Source organism: Phaseolus vulgaris, chromosome 1 (genome assembly GCF_051622355.1).
Source record: "Phaseolus vulgaris cultivar YP4 chromosome 1, ASM5162235v1, whole genome shotgun sequence".
Lineage (NCBI taxonomy): Eukaryota > Viridiplantae > Streptophyta > Magnoliopsida > Fabales > Fabaceae > Phaseolus > Phaseolus vulgaris.
The window spans coordinates 49,688,176-49,711,925 of record NC_143498.1 but is presented as its reverse complement, the minus strand read 5'-3'; the positions used below and the strand labels follow the sequence as shown (position 1 = coordinate 49,711,925).

At 33.7% G+C, this 23,750-nt stretch overlaps 1 protein-coding gene across 2 annotated transcripts; it reads right to left on the bottom strand.

The window, feature by feature from the left end:
* Positions 1-7,812: 7,812 nt before the first annotated feature.
* Positions 7,813-23,025, bottom strand: LOC137814678 (Cleavage and polyadenylation specificity factor (CPSF) A subunit protein). Of its 2 annotated transcripts, XM_090305137.1 has the most exons (16): positions 22,611-23,016; positions 22,247-22,381; positions 22,004-22,083; positions 21,447-21,530; positions 17,690-17,774; positions 17,203-17,351; positions 15,117-17,061; positions 13,648-13,958; positions 12,393-12,708; positions 12,107-12,262; positions 11,487-11,625; positions 11,033-11,109; positions 10,051-10,190; positions 8,681-8,789; positions 8,252-8,412; positions 7,826-8,162 (listed from the first exon to the last, which is right to left on the bottom strand). In XM_090305137.1, the coding sequence occupies exons 1-16, from the start codon at positions 22,776-22,778 to the stop codon at positions 8,087-8,089; spliced, it is 4,131 nt and encodes a 1,376-aa protein (XP_090161263.1). In that variant the 5' UTR covers positions 22,779-23,016; the 3' UTR covers positions 7,826-8,086. The 2 variants fall into 2 exon arrangements, with proteins under 2 accessions (XP_068473641.1, XP_090161263.1); XM_068617540.2 differs by having other exon boundaries at positions 7,813-8,412; positions 22,611-23,025.
* Between the last annotated feature and the right edge of the window lie 725 nt (positions 23,026-23,750).

Here is a 23,750-nt window from a genome sequence, read left to right as displayed (position 1 = left end):
ACAAAAAATTGAAAAAATGTTTATATATTTAGACTAAAATGACTTTACTCAATAGTATTATAACATATATAATTAATTACTTTTTCATTTGTTTATAAGTACTATAGTTATCACAAAGATCAAATTATTTTTTTTAGATGTATATATATATATGAAAATAATAGTTGATGAAATTAATAATTTTAAAAATATTAAAATATTAAAATGTTAATATTTTCTGAATGGAGATAATTTTTAATAAATTAGATAACAATGTAAAAGTTATATATAGTCAATATATTGTAACTAATATATTAAAAACTATAATTGTAATTAATTTAAATATATATATATATATATATTATAATTTAAAAGTTTATTTAATTATTTTCAATTTAGTTTCATCACATAACATTGAATTAATATTTATTATATTTCAATAATATTAGAAAGTCAAATATAAAATATATAATTGTATTGAAAAAATTACTGAGCATCAGATAAACATAAATTATTAAGATCAAGTGTACGCATAATAATGATTATTTCAAAATAAATATATTACGTGAGATTTTAACGTGAAAGCTGATAGTATAACCTTTTATCTTTTTGTAAAATATAAAACTAAAGTGAGTTTTTTTGTTAAGCAGAAGTAAAAATTATAACATTTTTAAATATAAATTACAAACAATACATTTCTTAAGTTATAAATCTATTATAGGACAATGGTTTAACTTAATACTAATGATATAAGAATATAAGAGTAATAATCATGAAAAAAAGATTTATGTATTGAAAATATAAATCTATGTATGATTATTTGATCATAAATAATAAGTTTGTTTATAGATTTATGATAATGATTTAAAAACTATATAGATGATTTTTTTTATTAATTAATAGTATATTTTTAATTGTAATACATAACTATTATTAAATAGGTTAAGGCAACTTAAATTAAGAAAGGTACTTTGTTGACCTAAAATCTAATATTTTATTAAAAATAATATAAATTATCACTAAAATAAATTAATCATTTATTTATCGACTTTTATCTGTGATTTGAATTCATACATTGCATACTGTTACTTATGTACAGTTCCAAATTCGTGTGTAATTTTGTTCAAACTAATTATCTGAAAGAAAAAAAATTGTATGTAATAAATAGTGGTACGTTAATAACTATTTTATTAACTCTTATGACCTCAGTTTATTTACTTTTTTTATGTCAGTTTAATTACTTTATTTTATGTTTGTTTATACAATAAATATATATATATATAGTATTAAAATTAAAAAAGTAAAGCCATTAATGATTCAGTGATAAAAAAAAATAGATATGGTAGATGTATCAGTTGATAAGTTTTCTAAGACAATATTTTCATAACAAGATATTTAAAATAAATCTTGTGGAACAAAGTTTTTGGAATATATGAAATGTTTTTCAGAACAAATTTTTGGAAATAATTTTTTTTAAAACAAGCTAGAATGAGTTTTTAAGAACAACCTTTTTAAAACATGAGATGTTTTTTTGAAACAAACTTTTTTTATGGTACAAATTTAACCATATAATCTCTCACTCTAGTAGCAGTGGAGATTCACTTACATAAAATTTTATGACCCTAAAAATATACTATTATCAGCTAAATTAAATTTGTGCTTAAATCATTTCTAAAGTAGCAAGTATGATGAAATAATAAGATAAGAATGAGGTGTAAACATGATAATTATTCTAAAATCATGTTATTAAATCATAAAAAAAAACAAAATTCAATATATATATATATATATAGGTAAACGTTCTTATTGGTTAGAGTTTTTACCATCTTTGCTTGGAGCATTTAAACATGCCATTTTACAATACCTACACACTTGATTCATATATTTTTCCGACTACAAACATTAAAAGAACTATTATTATACTATTAAAATTTTAATCAATTTTATTTTTTGCCGACTTAAGATTAAAATTTTAACACAATCGTTATTCTATCATGTGCCATTATATACATTGTAACAATCTTTCACAAATTTGCAACTTTGGACTTTTTGCAATCCTCTCAAATTCGTTACTATGTTTAATATGTAAAATAGACATCAGTGTGTGATTCTCCTGAACTTAAGTGTCAATCTCAAACCAATTTTTATTGTTTTTTTTCATTTATTTTCATATTAATTGACATCAATGTATACTTCATTTGTAATTAATATATCACTATCATATTCTAAATATTGATCAAAATTCAAGTGAATTTGTTACAAGTTAATTTTTACAATGGCTACAATTTTATTTTATTTTTATAAAGTTTTCGTGTTAGGCATCACTATGCAACTTGACATCTCAGCTAAGCTGACACCTCAAGTGACAACAATCATCTGCTATCACATGAAAAAAAATATTATTAAAAAAAGAAAAAAGAAAGAAAATACAAAAATATGGGGGGACTAGACCAAAACCCATATGTTAACACAAACGATACATAGGTAGATTATACCTATTCATAAAGAATTCTAAGAACAGACTAGCTAGGAGTCTATTATACCAATGAAAAGATTCTCTATGAATAAATCCTAAATTAGCCAACTTATCAGCACACGCATTCCCTTCACGAAAAATATGAGTTACCCTAAACCTGATTGTCCCACAAAAATTAAGACAAGTATTCCATCGATTCTGAAGCATCCACGGAACATTAGTCCTAGCAGTAAACGCAACACAAACCAAGGCAGAATCACATTCAAGCCAGACATTAGTAAGTCCCATTTTTTGAGCTTCCTCCATAGCATGTATAACTCCATAAAACTTAGCAACCAAAGCAGTTTGAACTTCAAGAAATGCTGAAAAAGCACCAATAAATTCTCCCATACTCCCACGAAAAATACCTCCACAAGTAGCAAGACCAGGATACCCCTAGCAGCCCCATCAGTATTAATTTTGACCCAGCCGGGTGAAGGAAATTCCCATCTAATAGGAAGAGGACGAAGAACTTTACCACTACGAGTCTTAATACCGAAAAACTTAATCACGTTGAAGTCCAACATATAATTCTTCATTGAAGCTTTAGACGAATTTCCCACTAGACAAGTTAAATCTTTAATTATCGAAATAGCCTTAGAAACCCCAATCTTATCCTGAAATCTAGCATAATTCCTCATACGCCATATCATCCATATAGAAAAGGTTATCACCGCAAGCTTAATCAATTTAACCAAAGGACTACCATCACTCTTAATAAAAGAAAGTAGATCATCCTTGTTAGAGAAATGAGAAGTAAGAAAAATTTGTCGTACCCAACTCCAAATATGCAATGCGTTAGAACATTCAAAAAATAGATGTTGAATAGATTCCTCTTGCTTTTCACAAAGCGAACACATAGAACATATATGCAAACCCTTATTCTGAATATGTTGATCTGTAGGAAGTCGCCCATGAAAATTTTTTCAGAGTACTAGAGTTTTGGAAGGAGGAATAGATGAAGACCAAATGAATTTACCCCAACCACCTGGAACTCCTGGTTCCAAGAAAAAAGTCCTAGCCGATTTAAGAGTGAAATGACCAGACTCATTTAGAATCCAATTAGGAATATCCTGTTCCTCTCTAATCATGATATGATTAAAAAAAAGAGGCATCTGCTGTAAAGAGAAGGGAATATTCCAATCACAACCTGTCCAAAATTGAGAGACTGTATCCGGAATGCTAACACCATCAGATAACCCTGCAATATTTGCTAAAGAAGTAGTAGAGCACCATTTATCATTCCAGAAATTAATAAAAGAACCTGTACCAACAGTCCAATAAGTATAGTCAAGTATGGTAGAATAAAATTGCTTAATTCCAGGCCAGAGAGAGGAAGATCTATAAACCGTTCGAAATTCATATTTTGATTTAAGAACCCTGGCTTTCAAGAGTAAAGACCAAGGTTTGTCGCTATAAGCAAAGTTCCAAGCAAGCTTAAGAAGATATGCATTATTTTCATGATGAAGATTAATGATATTCAAGCCTCCATCCTCAAGAGGTGAACAAATTTTCCCCCAATTAACGGTAGCAATACCTTTTTTCAGAATATCACCAGTCCAAATAAAATTCCGACATCACTGCTCAACTTGCTTAATAAGTGAAACAGGCCACTTATACATATTAAAACTATAAGCTAGAGATCCAGTAATCACTGTATTGACCAGCTGAATTCGACCCATCATGCTAAGATATTTACCTTTCCAAGATGCTAGCTTCAATTTAACTTTATTAGCCAAAGGTTGAAGAAACCGACACTTTGGAGCACCAACAAAGATAGGCACTCCTAAATAATGGAAAGGCAAACAATCATGACTACAGGAAAGAATATTTTGAATTTTGGTGACAAATCTTGGAGAATTATCCATGGTGAAGAAACTACTTTTAGAGTTATTAATATATTGACCAAAAAAATCACCATATGTTTTAAGAAAAGAACTCAAATTTCTAAGAGACTTAATATCCCCCTACAAAAAATAAATATGTCATCAGCATACAAAATATGAGAGGGAGTGAGATAACCGTGCGGACTGGCCATATTTAAAATCTTCTTATCATTCACAAGCTTAGAGAGACCTCTACTAAGAACTTCCTCTGCAAGACAGAAAAGTAAATGAGACAATGGATCACCTTGTCTTACCCCTCGACTGCAAGGAAAAAAACCCACCAAACTACCACTTATTCTTATAGAAAGCATAGCTGAACGGAGAATTGTACTAATCCAACCGACAAATGAGGGGTGAAAACCAAAGCGTTTTAAAACTAATAATAAGAACTTCCAACTTAGAGTGTCAAAAGCTTTATGAATATCAACTTTGTAAGTCACATTACCTCCTCTAACCTTTTTAGAAAGCAGGTTAATAGCTTCAGAAGCAATACCAATGCAATCCTGAATCTGTCTACCCTGCACAAATCCATATTGATTAGGAGAAATGATTCTAGCAGCCACAAGTGCAAGCCTATCCGCCAGTATCTTGGAAATAATCTTAAACTTGAAATTAACAACAGCAATTGGCCTGTAATCTTTAATGGAATCAGCACCCTGAACCTTTGGAATAAGAGATACCACATTACTGTTCATTTCAGGGAGAACCCAGTTTTATTTAAAAAACTGTTGAACAGCTTTGCAAACATCTGTCCCAATAATTTCCCAGCAAGAATGATAGAAAACACCACCAAAACCATCAGGACCAGGAGCACTATTACCGTTAAGATTAAAAACAACATTTTTAATTTCAGAGAAATCTGGACACTTAATCAACATCATATTCTCCTCAGAGGAAACCATCGCAGGAATATAAGTACCAATAAAATCTTCCATATTATCAGTATCCAGAACATTAGAAATAGACTCAGCATAAAGATTTTTATAAAAGTCCAAAATATGATCCTCAATGATTTTAGGATCCTCCATAACCTCATTATCAATCCGTAGACGATGAATCCCACTAGAATTATATCTCCTTTTGACCACCGCATGGAAAAAAGCAGTATTTCGATCTCCATCCTTGAACCATAACATCCTAGTCCTTTCTTTCCAAAACAAATATTGACAGTGAAGAGCATGATCAAGCTCCTCCTTAGCAATCTTTTCTTGACAGAGAAGTCCATCACTATCAGACAAACTAGCAGTCTCTAAGCTTTTTTGAATACCAAGAAGGATGTCCTGCTTAAGAAGAACTCCATTATGAACATTACCAAAAGAATTTTTATTCCAGTCTCGGAGCTCAAGTTTCAACCTTTTTAACTTATGTTGCAAGATAAACATAGGACAACCAACAACCTGATTAGCCCAAGAATCATGAATAAGCTTTAGACACGAAGTGTCCTGAAGCCACATTGAAAAGAAACGAAAATTGCTAACCTTCCGCAAAGAATTACTAGCAAGACTAGCAAGAATAGGGGAATGATCAGAACAATTTTTAACAAGAACCTGATAAGAACAAGATTCCCATTCATCCAGACACACTCCATTACATAAAGCCCTATCCAGTCTTCTGTGAATTCTATGCAACCCTCTCCTTCCGTTACACCAAGTATAACAAGATCCAGTAAAAGACATACAAGAAAGATCATTAGTATTAATCCAGTCCAGGAATTCATTACAAGAAACCTGATTAGGAGCCACCCCCCCTTTACAGTCATCCGTCGAGAGCACAATATTAAAATCTCCCAGAATACACCAAGGCCCTGTGAAGAAACTAAGATCCCTCCATAAAAATCGTCTAGACAAGTATGTGTTAGCACCATAAACACCTGCAAAGCTAAAACTCTTATCCTGCAGACGACAAGTTACAGAGATAAATTGATCATTAACCAAGAAATTTTGGACAAGATTAGGAACTGACAAACACCAAAGTTTAGCAACTTTATTAACAATAGGAGACGTAGCCACCAAATGCATATTAACAGATTTGAAAAGGACGTCGAAATCATTAGTGTACGACATCATGGGTTCAACAAGAAAAACCAGGAGAGGTTTATGTAGGTTAAGTAAACTAAGCAACATCTCCACAATTTTGTGATTCCCCAATCCTCTGACATTCCAAAAAAATGAAGAGACCTTCATTGCGACGTTGTAGAGAGAACTGCCTTAGCAGTTTTCCTGGATTTACCAGTCCCCTTAGGTGGTCTCCCTGGTTTTCTTTTAGTGCGAACTGTTTCCTCCCCATTATCACTGTCATCCTCCTCCATGTCATTAGAGTCAGTCCAAAATTTTGAAACAACCTGATTTTCAATATGATCAAAATTAACTCCAACAATGGTAGGCGGAATAGTTGACGCTCCAATATGAGAATCAACTCCCACATCTGTAGTTTCCAAACCATCAAGAGAAGAAAAGTGATTTTGAAGGACCAACGATATTGCTTTAACATCCCCAAGATATTTAGCCTTTCGAGGGGAGGGATGAGGCGACTGAGATGGTACAGTCACAATAGCAGAGACCTCCACATTAGGAACTGGAGCATTAGTATCCGCATGTGATTTAACCCTCTGAGGAGAGGTAGTACACAACGGAGATGGTACAATCACAGGAACAGATACCTCCACATGATGATCATCAATAAAAGTTGTTAAATTTGACTCTGAGTCCTTAGCTTGCATAACAGCAAGTGAATCCAAAGTGGGAGTGAACAACCCTTGCTTGGGTGAATGGCTACAATTATTTTCCCTTAAGTTTAAAATTGTTATATATTGACATATTATCATTGTTTTAAAATTATTATTGGCAAAAACTGTTTTAGTAATGTAAAATAAATATTAAGTTCATTGATTTATTTAATCTTTTTTTTTATCGTACAAACATTCCAGGTTTATTTGTTTAATTTTTCTAGATTATTATTGATATTCTATGAAATATTACATACACACACAACTTATAGTTCTAACTATATATCAACAATTTTTATATACTTCTATTCATAATATTTGTACCTGAATTTAATAATTGTTTAGAACTGATTTTGTTCATATATAATTCAGATTTCAAAATATAGGTGCAACTAATTTCCATTTAACACTTTTAAATATAAACAATTTATATGAGCTTCATCTTATTGAGTATTAATATTTCATAATAAACTTTATCTTTTAAGTTGAAGAATAAAACATTAACCCCAGGCATATCAGAGTGGAAACACTAGTTATCGTACATATTAAGTTTTCTCATTTTGCTCTGTATACTTTTCCGTTTTGTCTTTCTACAGGTACGAGCAATTACAGATCCAACTAAAGATAAAATAACCTTATTTTAAGCAGCAGCACTCTTAAGAAAAATCTCAAGTGGGAATAATGAATAACTATACAAGAACAAGGTCTAAGAAAAAAAACTCACAAAAATGATTTTATTTAATATACAACAATTTTAAAATTTGAACATAATGACTAAGAAAAAAAAAATGCTCCCCTTACTAACTTAATATACAATTTATCGTGCCAAAGATATTTTCCTACAGTGTAATTCATGAAAAGTACAACAGATACAGATACAGAGACTAAGTGATGCTGATGCTGAGCGGGCACCAGTCGTTGAGGACCAGGAATCTTACCACCTGAATTTTGGCTTCACAGACTTGAGGGGGATAACGTGCTCTATATCAGACAACACTTCCTGAGGCAGGTACGCAACTGTTGACGGAAAATATTGTTTAGAACTGCATATGCATGTCCCAATTTCCGCGTACCATTGTAAAAAACCAGTGGGAACAGGGAAGAAAGGTGTATTAGTTCAGAGCATAATGAACTCGTTCAAGAAGTTGAACCACCTGATTTACAGAAACATGGGGGGATAGGAGTGGCTTCAAACTTGGTTTTGCTATATCAGGTGGCTCGGAAGACAAAATCATCTTTTGCTGCATACTTGTCAGCTCCAAAAACTGGGTTAACACGTCACCGTCAAGTATCTTGGGTACTCCACCCTAATATAAAATAGGTGTAAGAAAACAGGCTTGGCAACATATTCTTGTGTTCCTTTTAAAAATGCTTTTTCAGGAAGCAAGTAAAAGGTATTTCCTCCAAATATGCTAAATCAAACATGCATTATAAGAAAAAGAGAACGAATCAAGGATATGAACGGCAAAATCTATTCCATGTAATGCTTGAGTCAACGATATTCAATCAGGAGGAAAAATGAAATGAAATGAAAATGAAACATCACATGATAATAAACTAAAGTGAAGTCCTTACCCGAGTTTCACGACTGCGAAACTCATTATGATCATTTCCTAGAACAGGCGCAGTCAACTGATGGACAACAAGTCTTTCTTGCACTGCTTCTAATAGCTCATATTCTTCCCTGTACACAGAAAAATGATGGTTCTCATACATATCAAAAACTAAAACCTAAGTAAAAAGCACTAGAGCATCGTCTCCCAAAACTCATCAATCCGCTGAAAGTTGATAATTATATATGTTAATAAACAGCATCTAAAATTTTCAACAGTGCTGAAATTATGGGATTTTAGGTACTGAGAAAAGAGACTTCGTATATCATATAATCCGAAAGGATGCTCCAATATTCGATTCATATATTCTAACAAACAGAACAGCACAACAAGTATGGTTTGCTGAAATAACTTTTTTAACATTTCACATCTCCAAAATAAAGCAACGAGCTCGGAAATGACACTGCCAACCAAAATTGGCATATTACACAATCCCTCGTCAATGCAGGAATAAATATTAATTGCTAAGCAATAAATCCGTATATTCAGTTGAACTGAATCCTCGAAGGCCAATCTTATTCTAAGCAGATAACTGGAGCAAGTCAAAATTTAGATGGAACTCGATGTTTCTACTAACTGTTTCATGTAACTTATCAAGGCTAAAACACTAAATGCAATAAAGTTGAAAAAGAAAAAGCTCCTATATTGGAACACATGGTCAACCATATCATCATCAAGACAATAAAATATCTGAGTAGCACAGAATTGCAGCTTCAAAACCTGAAGCATAATTTAAGTTGTTATTATTTTTTATCTTTTAACTCAGAATATTGTTCATTCCAGATATTATGATCCCCTTCCCTCGTATTATTCTCTGCCTCTAATTGTACATATGCAGGTACTTATGACACTACATGCAAATCATGCCATTCAGGGTTCTGATTCCGTGGTCATCCACGTATTTAGAAGGTGACTAACAAGTCTGTGCAGATTTACAATTGCAATTTAATTGTCATAACATCAACGAGGAATAAGTCAATTTAAGAAATAAGAAGAGGTTCTGGTACAATACCAAAAATATAGCTTCAGAAATGGGAATGATATGCCAAAAACATAGTAAGAGTACCAATGATCTTAAAATCACAATTTCTGAGGAAAGCTCTTGGTTTCCCTCAAAAAGTAATAAATGGTTTTCTTCTTAATAAAACTCTTCCATGTTTTTAAAATGGACATTGGACAACAAAACGCTTGGAATACTTATTTGGTAAGACCTGGAAAACTATAAATCTATATCAACCAATATCATGCATGAGAAAAAGTTCTAGAATGACCAAACTCCAACTAATGTTCACCTAGAATTTATTCAGAGTTACTGACAACATATTTTGGTACCTTGATAAAGGGATGAAGATCATTATGCTTCCTAACAGGGTACTGGCAATAATAGTATTTTGTAGTGAATCAACATTTGTCTTGGGGCCATTGCCGCCTTGCAAAACATCATCAGCTGGAAGTCTGTATGAATATGAACCCTGAGTAACAAAAAACATTAATTACGTATAAATTACTATAAAAGCAAATTAAAAGGAGAGAGGGGATGAGTAGATATAAATTGGCAAGTTACAGAACAAGACATCACTAAATCCAAGAACAAAATGATCGATGTGAAAACTTATGCAAAGAAGCTAATCCAAAGTATAGAATCACCAGGATATCATGCCAAAATACATTTAAATAGTAACGAAAGGGGCCTGTGAAACATAGCAGAGTCCTTCTGTTTTAGCTAGTGTAATTGTTTACACGAATCACAAAATATATATAGACCATAAAGTATGAGCTGCCGCACCATGACATTTGACGAGTCATTGCAAATACTCTTTTGGAACTCTTTGCAAAGAGATTAACTTTTTTTTATAGTATATTTACAAACAAAAGTGTAAAAAATAATGCTTTGTAAGCAATAATTTTAGGACCAGTTCATGTATCTGTCTCTACTGGTGTATAGCATTATTTCCATTATCATAGAACCAGAAAACCAGGGAACATTCACCTTTGGTGCATGATGCATCTATCATATAAAGAAAGGACCATAGTTGAAAGAATAAAAACAAAAGGTTTGTTTGGTATTTTGAGCCACTTATGAAAACATGCTCTAGCAACAGTTCACAATTGGAGATAGCAGACAATTATCATTGAACAATTGTTTAAGGATGAGTCTCATGTAACATCAAAACTATCTCTTGCATACTTATTCACATCATCATTACAGTGATTGATCACAACATATTGCATCAAACAAATCAAATTTCTATAAGAGTTATCGAGATTTAATGCATATTAATACCCATTCTTCCAAGACATTTAAAGGATATACCTTCTGGACGCTCAAGGCTATCTCGGCCATGAAATAAGCACAGCTTAGTGTCATGTTGCATTCAGTACTTGCGTTGTCTGATGCAGGTCACCAATAACAAAATAAGGTTAGAATCTTAATTTCAGGGGGAATATAAAAAATGAACAAATAGATTTAAGCTTGGCAATAGCATAAACATAGTTTTTTTTTTTTAAATCTTAACCAGCATTCTCCATTGCAACATGACATGGGATGTTCTTGCAAAATATTTAATGGAAATTGATTGGATGTTCTTGTATTTCATTTAAATGTAACAATCAGAAGTAACAGAAATGGGATATTTTTATTAGTAGCAACTTGCAAAGCATTAAAGTTCATATTTTGAAAACCCAGGTCCCAGAGAAAACAAATTTTCATAGATAAAAGTAAACCCTAGAATTGAATCACACAAGGGAAAGGCTTAGTTGAAGCATACCTTCCAAATGATTTGAACATAAAATAGCAATGCCCCCTTTACGATCCGAAACAACAGCCGTATCAGCATCCATCAAAATGCAATCAGCAACTAACCTTCGTGATGGATCACAGCAAAGTTGCTCCAATTTTCTAGATTCCTAGCATAGAAGATACAAACTAAACAAGTTCAGCAGCACTCTGGCTTTTCTAAAGGAAGAAACGTTATAAAAATAACAAGATATAAATACAGAAGCAGGTCTTAATCTATGGGGCCATAAACGATTAAACAAACAAGATAACTTCTATTTTGTAAACAAAGATTTCATTAAGATAGAAGAGAAAGATACAATTGAAAGAAGATCAGGGAACCTCAAAACTAAAGAATTTGAGACTGAAAAACAAAAAGGAAAGGGGGTTCATAGCACTGAAACATGCAATGCATACCAATGTGTGCTTCTCTTTTTGCACCTCAATCATAAAACAACTTTAATACAGATGAAAATGAAGAGAGGTATAAGATGCACAAAAAATACAAAGTCTTCTAGTTAGAAGGAAAGGAGTACAAAAGATAACTCTAATTTTTAGTCCTTTAATTTAGTTTGAAAAATAAATACACTGCAGACAGCCAACATCACTCACCTCGTGATAAGAAAATAAAATGATTCCATCACGACAATCACCAACTGCAATTCTTGTAAAATGTGCACTCAAAGATGTTATCATGTGGTGCGTCCTTCCCATAGCATACCTTCTCACTCTTTGAGGATTGTCATTAAGGAAACCACAAACATAGAACTGAATGGCAAGAAAGTAACCCAATGAGAAAACTGTATAAACCAAATGTAGACGACAGATACAAAACCTTCTGATTCGGGTCCTTTTTGACAGAATAAACGGAGAAAAAGGCAAGAGATTTGCTACTTACAGTATTGCCAGCAGATGCCAAGAAGTAACGATCAAGATAAGGACAGATTTTAAAAACCACTCCTTGCCATTTTCTTGCATAAGCCAATCGGAACTGCCATACTTCATTTTCATCAAGTTTGATGCCATCAGAACTATTATCATCGGGACTGCTGCCAAGGCTGCTGCTCGATAACTGTTCAGGAGCATATGAAACAATTTCATGGAATGGCGAAGTTTTTTGAGATGATGACCCTGCCTTTGAACAGAATGTCATTGAACCACTATCTGAATTTTGCACATGAACAAGACAAAGAACAAGAAGACGACCCTTGCAACTGTCAAAGAAGCAACCTATTAGAATAGGGTAATCAATAAGAAGGCATAAAATTCAGAAATTATTAACCTTTCACCACCATACATGAATACAGGGTTATCAAAGTAAATATAAACACTGTTTTACAGTCCCACAATCCTGTTGTTCTTCATGCAAAACTAAACACGACATGGGACCTGATATTTTCTTTCTCATGGAGAAAATTCTAAACAAAAAGCTAATTGGTTCAGCATAATCCAACTCTAAATCAGAAGAATGCAGACATTCTGACCAAACCCCTCTCCTCTCTCAGATTATTACATTGATCCTACATGCCTGGTAAAGCTTCTAGGTTCAATGCATCTTGGGAAATATTAGTCTCTTCATTTATCTCTTGAATATAAAAAGACCATTCTGCTGGGAGCAAAATCCGCTCAAGCATAATCAGAAAACTGCGTCTCATTTAGATTCTAGGAGCCCACTGTTGAAATCTGTCTGGAAAAATCTCGTTCAGAAAACTACAGTGTAGTCTTAAGCAAATTTACATCGAGACTATAATGAATAAAAGTTCCAACTGAGTTCTCAAACTGGTTGATGTAAGGGCAGTAAGTCATGTTTTGAGCGGGTGTCTACTGGTTATTACATGAAGCTTTATTAATCAATTATACTGGGTATCTTTTATTCTTAAGCATACAGATTGCAATATTGCACACTTGAGGGACTCAGTTGCCATTAAAGCATGAATGAAACTCTTCTTTTCGAGAGTTGAGATGTGTACACTCCTTGAGAAGGAACTTGCAAGAAGTTTACCAGCAGCTTGGCTTGTTTAAAGTCATAAAAGGCCATGTTCAGTTCAGGGAAAATTGGTAGCTAGCAGTTTCACAATTTGATAGTAAAAAAGGAAAGAAATTACTACCAATTAGCTGGTGATTTTAAAACATAGGAAACCTAAATGTCATACCTTTCAGCTTCACCACTGGGCATTACAGCTGGACCAGAAGACAGACTAGTTCCAACAATAAGCACTTGCTCACTTCCAACTCTTACTAATTCCATGGATTTTCCTGTTTCTCCAAGTTCGAGTCTAAAAGACGACAGTACTGACCCACTTAGGGGATCCACACAACATATGTCAGACAAACATGTACCACAATTCAGTTCAGTCCTCATAACAAGCAACATTTTGCTTTCATCGTGATACAGGACCTTCCTAGGAGTGCCCTCTAAATGAAACTTCTGCATATTAAGTCTCTTGCTGTGAACCATTTCCACCTAAAGTATCAAGTGATAAATACAGTACAAGTCAAAACAGCAAAATCATAAGAACCACAAAAAGCATAAAACAAGGAATGAAAAGAAGTGGTTATTTCTTGGTGAGCAAAGTTAGCAAAATAGGGAAGAGATGTCAGTCATATGACCAAAAAACTATATGTTTCTCATTTTGCATTGAGTATGTAATGTAAACCTAAATCATATTAATAAACGGAACTTATCTGTTTCAGACAGAAAATCAATTAATAATATTTGGAAGAAAAGATCACAGAATGCAGCAGCATCCTCTGGCTTATGGGGATTCAAATGCAGAAAACAATAGAGAAGATAACCAACACAACACAATGGTTTCTCCAGACACCAGAGTATACCACCACCCAAAACTTCTCATAATTTTACATTGAATAATTTTATTTGTAAATCTAATTTTACAACAATGAGAATGAGAAAAAAGAGAGAAGTTTGGGATGAGGTGGGAGATCCAATGGATATAGAAAGAAAAAGTGTTGCATAAATTGTTGTATGAACAACTTTTACCTAACAATTTCCTCCCCTCAGCCCCCACCCATTTCTCATATCCTCCCTCCCTTGCAAGACTCTTGCAAATCTTCCAAATTATTACTCTCCACTCTCCTATTACCAGCTGTCCATCAGCATAACTAATTCCTCATTTGTCTTTCCCCAACCATTCATTTATAATTTGGTTACTACTTTATACTCACCAAAATTATTGCAATATGCACCTTTGGGATATTCTTTGTATCCTACATATACATCAATAAAAGTCGAACCATGTAAGTTGAATACACTGTGTTTTCCGTCCTATCATTTGTTAAAGTGATGTTATATTTAAATGCACAAAAAAATCTTGAAATATATTATGTGTTGTGATTACTATCAATATTTTAACTTGTGTGGTAGTGAATACAACATAATTTTGTTGGATCGTCTCATTTCATTTCTTACATAAGATTTGCTGGTCTTGTTTCTTAATAATGTGCAGTAGGTTATTGTTCCTATTTTTTTGGGAAAATGGAGGATAATGTCACACCCTTGGGTACCTTCAATGCACTATAAGTTACAAAAGAAAGTGCAACCAAAGAAATAAAGGAATAAAAAAATATGGCAGCAAGGGATGCTGTGATGTGATTTTCTTACCAGATGTAAACAGTTTTCTGCAACAAACAATATTCCTTTTGGACACTCAACAGAGCAAACAGGAGTTACATGTGTGGAAGGTTGAAATGAGATAGAAGTATACGAAAGGCTATGTCTTGCACTATGCAACAACCAAGGCCTATCACTAAGAGCAATTATATCAGCATCCAGTGTGTCACCTAGTGGCACCAAGAAAACGGGAGTAATGCCAATGCGCCGAATAGCAATCAATTGAAGTGTTAAAGGAAGGTCATTTCTCATGTCAAAAGCATTACTTGCAGAATTTACCAAATTTATAGAAGATAAAGCAGTATCCACCATATTTATGGGTGATGAAGGACATGGTTCCACCGGCCACTCAAAGCGAAGGAGCATTCCATTCCTTAATCCAGCAACAACATAATACTTATCAACAAATACAAGCCGTACATCTTGAGGTACACAACCACTTATGGCAGTCCCTATTGTATTAGTCAATGAAATTGTCCCACAAGCAACTACTGTAATTCCTCCACCTGGTGAAAAAAACCAAATTTCCACAGAAGGCCTGTGTGTACCGATAACAAAGGTTTTATTGATGTCTACTCCACTTTGGAAAGAAGACATGCTACTATTATTTGATGAAATGGATGAATTTGATGGTTTTTGCTCAATTTCTTGTCCAGGGATGGAAATACATGATAATTCATTCTGCAGTACCAAATGTTGCATTTCATAAATTTCATATTCATAAGATGATAGGAATCTAACCCCAAGGATAAACAGAAAGCACGGGTTAGAGGTTGACACAACTACGAAATTATGCCCAACTGCCCCCAAACTGATACTCACATTATCTGGAGACCAAGATGTGGAAATAGGAGAGGACAAAGGGATACCTTCAGAATGAGCAGCTTTAGTGGGCAAACAAAGCTTAACAGTATATCGGTGGATCTGAACAAGTACACCATCAGTCACAAGGCCACATGCCAAAGTGCAGACATTAGGTTCAAAACCAACTGAATCAGTCACATCAGTAAAACTTAAGCCAACTGACAATATTCTGGTTTCCTCAACAAATGATAGAACTAGAAAAGAATGATGTGAATCAGTAACTTTCATTCTGACAGTCCAAGTACCAGTTACCCCCTGATATATAGAAGCAGTCCTGAGTAGATTTTCCACATTAATACCATTTCGAATTATCCTTAATGACCCCTCTGGAGCCACACCACAGCAAGCAAACATTTGATCATGCTTCTCATCACGATAATCTACAACTGCCATATCCAAGATTGGTGCAATGTTTTGAATAGGGTTTGTATAGCATAGCCTTCCATCTTCCAGTTTCAGGACCACACCATCCCCCATTTCCACAAGCGCAGCTACATATCCACCTTCAACCCACAAAAGTGCTTTACACGGCAGACCTTTATAGAGACACTCAGACAGATTAACTTTAGGGCCTTCAGAATCAAAAAGAACTTCAATCATAAAAAATTCCCCAGTATCTACACAGAAAATCATCCTAGGATCTCTATTATTTTCAGGTTCCCAACTCCATGAGCATATGTATTTGTAACCTGAATTAGCACCACCATTGTCACTGTCTATACACATGGGATCGTAATCACTCAGCTCCAACAAAGCACAGGCAGCAACATTAAAGCGTTCATCGTCAACATCGTGTAATTTACATGAGTCTTCCACATAAGTCTGCTCTTCCATGGCATTTGGTAAAATGTTCAAGTTAGTCTTATAAACACAGGATGGGTTGTGATGATCTCTAAGATCCATTAAGAGAACATCCCCAGTCCTGAACAGAAATGCAAGTCCCCTGGAGTTAGGAACTTCAACAATGTCATATGCTAGAGGCCCAGCCTCGGCATATTGAGAAATAACAAATATTTTGTGTGCTTTAACATTCCATTCCAATAATAGCAATTCATTTTGAAGGGCTCCCCTCCTGTAGTGCAAAAAAATGCATGTTTCAGTGAGTATACATCTTCACAAAGAAAGACAGCAGAAACAGAAGATAACTTCCATTATAGACATGTATTCAAGACAGAATAAACTCCTGACAGTGGGCAACATTGTATCACCATACCTATTTATAATAACAGCTAGTACAGGATTATGCTCCTTGCTAGGTTGTGAAATGAAGCAGATGCTCCAAATAGTACCACGGATATTGGTTCTGTGGATGCTTCTTGAAGAACTTGCAGTTCCATCACTTTCAGAAGGATATACAATTCTCTAGAGTTAAGCAAAAAAGATCACAAGCATATTTCTTCAGACAATAAAATTATCAAAATTAGACAAAATAAAAAATACAAATAAGATACCAATATATACTGTTACAACATGAAAAGAAAGGGAAATGAAAGGTTAGTAAAGGAAACCAATACATTAGAACCTTCAAAAGTTCAATCTCTTCAAAGATCCACCAAAAAATATGCCCTAAATGTATGTCTAGTTTATAGCCTATACCACCAGAAAACTAAAACAGTCCTCTATCATACTCATATACGTATTTTGCTAACACACCAACATGCAGCATTTCTAAAATGAAGGATGGTATAGTAATTTTGGACCTCATCAATGATATCACCACTGGACATTGACATAGAAAACAAGGCCAGCCGATCTTCATATGCACTGGAAGCAATAAAACAACCACTGCAGAAAGAGAAACATAGGAATTAGTAATATACACCAGAAAGCTTACCATGTTTTTTCCGTTTGTCCTTGAGCATTGTTAAATATAAAACTATTCATGAGCCTTCATCCAACAGCTTAAGCTTTTAGATGAGTAGGACCTTCACATGATATCAAACCTCTTTAACCACGAGGTTCAAAGCTCAATCCTTGATGCTTCAAAACTTTTAAATTAGATTTGAATACCAACACAAGGTGGGCCCAAGCAATGCTCATGCTTCAAGCGCAAGGGACTCTTGTATTCTAGACATAAAATCATTCATGACCCTTGACATAACGGTAGTGTTTTAGCTAGTTGGCCTCGAACAAAATGTAATCCCGAAATTACTCTATTGTGTACGCAAGAACATATCTTAGCCCAAAAATTATGAAAATAGATCTCTAGGGTCTAAACAATACATGTCACCCAACCAACAGTGAAATAATTCACTAGCATTAGTGACTGATTTATTGGAAGGATTTAAATTTAACCTACGGGTGTAGTGATAAAGCTTAAAATTATGAATTAGAATTTAGGATAGAGTTTAATTCAACCGTACAAAACAGACTTGTAAGACGATATTTGCACCTCACATATATACTTTTGCTATATTTCCAGAAGATGAGAAATCTCCAACACATCCTTCTCACACCAATAACTAGATATCTCAAGGGACTGGCTGTTTGTGAATGGTCTAATAGCGGCTAGCTAATAAGCCCATCAAACATAGTAAGGGTAAATTTTGATACCATATGAGAATTTAGGATTAAGTCTAACTCAACCCTACAAAATCAACTTATAAAGTGGAGTTTACACCTTACATAGATACTCTATTTAGCCATATCTATAAAGGAGAATCTCCAACACTGAACAAAACATGAAGACAGATGTTTACAAATGGTTAAAAGAATTTAATGGAAATGAAGAATCTAAGTTAGAACAATGATTTGTCACTTTATTATATGCTTATAGTTTCAAATTTCTACTGGATGCAATTTAAAATGTTATTGTAAAACTCTCAGCACATCACAATGGGCCTTAAAGAGTAAGTAGCCATGATAACACACTGTTATTAATTGGTTTGAATTAAATTTTAGTTCTGATCAAACCGTTAGATGGATAACAAAAATCCCTCACGTCCCTTAAATGCTCACTTATGACCCAAAACTCTCAATGTTGTGTTCCAAACATATCAAGAAACCATAAATTTGTTTCCACACAAAAATAAAAAAACAGCCACCAAAGCACAGCAGAAAATGCTGGAGCTGGAATTGCAAAGATAGACTCTTTGGGAACAGAGATGCAGCCAGAGAGAAAGAAGAAAAATCTAGCTCTTGAGCATCATGAAATGAATCATGTCAATTTAAGAGAAAAAAAAAAGTTTACGCATGTAGGTTACCACAGTTATTATCAGCTGATCATGTGCTACGAGTCTCATTGTGTCATGGAAATGGAATACAGCTGTAGCTTCTAGCATTCCAAGCACACTCACAATGCCTCTCCCTCGTTATGTTGTATAAGATCAACTTTTTGTTTACAATAATTTAAAATTTGAAATTCTTTAAAAATAAAGCTGAGAGTAAAAAGGAAAACAATAGAAAATAGTTCAGTTGAAAAAGTATACAATGTAATACTGTAGTTTGAAGTTAAGTGATAAGAGTATTACTAAGAAACCTCCAATTGAGAAGGTTTATGATAGAACGAAAGGGGTAAAACAGGGAAGGACCATGTTCCTTGAATTACATGGAGGATTCTTTCTTTCCTTTTCCTTCTTTTTCTTTCAATAAAAGTTCCCTTATTTTTCTTCCCCTTAAATTAGTTTGTACCATTTAGGGTATGGCACTCAAATACTAAGCAAATTTCAACTCTATATAGCAAACTGGCCATGCCTGCCCTCAATACCACTGTATACCATGAAAAATTCTATTGGGAGCATAGAGTTGGAAAAAGGAATTTTTAGCAGACAAGTGCTTCTTCAATGTTCTTTTTCCAAGTAGCCTACACACTTGGTATAGCTAGGTTCAATACATCTTAAGAACTAGGGGTATTTTAATTCTTCTCTCGTAAATTGTTTTGGCATTAATTATCTTTCTCTTGAATATGAACAATTCCAATTTACTGGGTAGAAAAAACACTTCAGCACAGGCAGAAAATTTTTTTCTTCTCATTTTCTAACATTGTATCAGAGCTTCCAATCCAAGCGGGACTCTGCTTCACAAAAAAAAAAAAAACTTCTGTAGAAGGTCTGACAGTGCTCTTGAAGCTGTCAGACATTAAAAAATTCAACTAGAATTCCAACAACTTCCAGTCACCACAAATTTTCTGGCAGCTGCCTGGCATGTTCTACAGGTAGTTTTGCTCCAATGCCTGTTTGATTTAGGGTGGGTTCAAGTCCAATTAGTATCATTTACTGTTCATTATGAACAGGCACTGAGGCATCCTGCCATACCTACGGTAGCAGAGCTCTGGGTAGTACAGACCTCATTCTACTGAATTTTCCTCAGTCTGAATAATATATACTACATATATCATTTTTCTTATTCATTCCTGCTATATTTTGTTCATTTCTGTTACTATTGGATTCAGTTTTGTATCAAACTGGTCCAATCTGCCAGATTCAAAGAACAGAGAGTAACGAACTAAGGAGAGGAATACAAATAAATGCTAGGCAAGAAGATAGAGGCAGAAGTAGCAGCTCTGGAAAAATAAGTAGCCCTCTGGAGGAAATGGTCTAAAGGCATATGAGCACCAGGAGATGTTAATCGAGATGACAAAGGGTATGGAGAAATTACCTTCTTCATAAGGATGGAAGAAGCTTCAAGGGAATTCTATGGATGAGTTCTTACAATAGGTGAAAAAGATGGAACTACTGATGTTCATCAGAGATTCAACTGGTTGGATAGCTCGAGAAAAGTTTACTACTTCCAAGTGATGGAGATGAGTCTAAATGTTCAAGTGAAATCACATGGCCGTGTATGGAAGGATCCACAATTGCAAAGAAACCTAATATGATTTAGGAACAACTCAAATGTGAACTTCTTGAGACATAGATGGATGAGCAATGGCCACAACTTAGCATCGGGGAGATGGATGAACTTCAGCAAGTAGAGAGTGTATATGAGATGAGTGCATACAGGAGTTTGAACAGTTAACTGTCCAGGTAAAATGGCTGCCCAACAACAAATATTTTGGGTATTTCATTCATGGATTGAAGAGGATATTTGTGGCAGAGGCACAACTTCTGTGCTTTTGGTCTTCTGTCCCATCCAATAAAAATGAATCTAGCAAGGGCGATCAAAAGTGAATTATAGGATCAGCTTGATTAAATCAGGGATGAGACTATCAGGAATAAGAGAAGTTTCGGGTTGGGTTCTGCAACCCAAAATGGGCCATTTAACTCAGGCGGCACACACATTTTAGAAGTATTTAAATATGATTACAGAAGTAGATTTAAGAATCTGGAGATCCTATCAGCCATGTTACCTGTTTATTATCAACCAAAGTAATTTGTGCGGTCAACCTAGAAGTTCATGTAGACCAATTATGAGGACATCCTTATTGTTTTGCAATATGTGAAAGAGTAATGTATGCTTACAGAATGGAACAGAACACGTAACTTAGAGATAAGAATTTGTGACCAGAAAACATATCACCTGGAATCAACTGCTAGCTTTCTTCCAGGAAGATCCATCGGGTTTCCAGGATTAGACATCTGTATATGTGTTACAGAAACAAACCTACAAAGATGCATACATAAATTAAAAAATCATACAAGTTAATTCTTTTTGGGTTAAATAAATTTTTAGTACCTCCAAAATTGGTACCACCAACAAAATTTCAGTATTTTTTATACTCAAAACATTTAATAAATATGTGAATTTGATCTTATTCCCTTACTTTTGAATTAATGGAATTGACATACTAATTTTGAAAGTGTCATGTGTCACATACTTGCAAATAACTTAATAGAATGATTACATGTCAACATTAATAAAGTTACTCAGAAGACCAATTTCAATATGGATCAATTTTGGAGGTACCAAAAACTTCTTAACATACTATTTTTCCACTAAATAAAGTTCCTAACATGTAATGAACATTTATGATGTTCAAAACATGCACTAATGAACCAAAAACTGAGAACACTCGACCATATCATCTTATACCAATCCAGTGAAAAAGAGAAGAGACAAAGACAGGGCAAGCAAACCTGTGCATTTCATTGCAAAACGTGAGCAAGGAAAGCTTCCCAGAATCGGATGTAGCAACCAAAAGGTCTTTACCCCACAGCTACAGAACCAGTATAAAGGACTAAATAAAATCAACCTTAGCATATAAAAATATGCCACCCAAAACAATAAATAACTTCATCGAATCAAAACAGGCAGATACAATGAGTTCCTCACAAAACAGAGAACAGTTAGCCAGAGTAGACAAAAAACGAGCAACACACCTGAGGATCACGTGCACGAAACTTCTCATTCCAAGGCAATATGGCAAGATCTTTGATGGTGCCAAAGACCGGCTGATCACACACAGATTGCACATTCCCATCATCTTCAATGACCACCAATTCAATAGACGTCTCCTGAAATCACAAATAAACAGGAGCAACACAACATGTCGTCCCAGTTCCAGTCCCAATCAAAACAATATAACAAGAGAAACACACTCGGCTCGGCTCAGTTCAGTTAATTACGCCAAATAAAACACCTACTCTATACTGCAGCATGTAGTGGCAACACACCATAAGCTAGATTTTCGATAATGTGAGAAACGAAGAGGAAAAAAAAGGAAAAGAAAGAGAAGAAGCTCACCTTGCCAAAAACGATGTCATTTGAGGAGGGAGAACGGATGTGAGCGTAGAGGACCTGAAGAACGACGCTTCCTCTGAGGACGCATTTGGAGAGGTAGTAGCGCGAGGCGGAGGAAAAAGAAGAAGAGCCAGACTTCGCCGAAGAGCATTCCTCTTCGGAAACCGCCATTTCCTAATAGTTGCCGCTTAGGTTTGAGTTGAGCGATTGATTGAATTTGATTGCTGAGAAATTGGAGAGTCTGAATATCGTGTTCATCAAGAGTTGGATAACATGATGCACGCACAGAAACACACACTTCCAAGTTCAGTAGATGATGAAGATGAAGAAAGAGGAGAAGAAGAAGAAGAGGGCTTCTTTACTTTTGTTTCGTTTTTTCCCTTCATTCATGTCTCAACCATAAACAAAATGGGAACACATACATTTTATATTTATATTTATAATATGTATTTTTTTAATTATATTTCTCTTTATCACCCTTTGCTAAGTTTATTCAAATTTACTGAATATATACTTAAATTTTGTTAATGTGCAAATGGTTAATATTTGATTTTGGTTTTTTATATGCATTATTCATTGAATAATTAAATAGTGTTAAATCTGCAACTTAATTGAGAATTGCAGAACAAAAAATGTTAAATGTTAAATATTAATTTTATATTTTGTTTTCTTTTATTTTAACATTATTTAATTTATTCTTCAAATTTCCTTGATCTTCAACTTACTTTTTTTATATTCTATACACTCAAAACAATCATTAAATAAAAACTAATTTTAAAAACAAAAAATAATTAATTATTATATTAACTAAATTAGATAAATAATAAATAAATAATAAAAAACTAAAAAAACTGCTATAAATAAATTAGATTTAAAAAAAAAATCTTTATGTTATTAGATATTTAAATTCAAAAGAAGTATTAAATACTTAAAATAAAAGTTTATTATATATTAAAAAAAGTATACTTATTTATATTTATGCAAATAATTAATATTTGACGAAGATATTTTTTTTAAATCTCATTGAAATATAAAGACTACTAATAAGAAATAAAATTAGTTACTTATTTTATTTAAAATATATTCTGTGGTTATTATTCTATATATAAATTTATACAGTCCTATTTATTTAATATTTATAAA

What these genes read in the sequence shown, in the direction of transcription:
- LOC137814678 (XM_090305137.1), bottom strand. Translation starts at nt 22,778, where the DNA reads ATGGCGGTTTCCGAAGAGGAATGCTCTTCGGCGAAGTCTGGCTCTTCT. An exon ending in TTTTGCAATGAAATGCACAG is followed by an intron (nt 21,531 to 22,003) that starts GTTTGCTTGCCC and finishes GCATCTTTGTAG; the next exon opens with GTTTGTTTCTGTAACACATA. An exon ending in AAGCTAGCAGTTGATTCCAG is followed by an intron (nt 17,775 to 21,446) that starts GTGATATGTTTT and finishes CTCTTTCTGCAG; the next exon opens with TGGTTGTTTTATTGCTTCCA.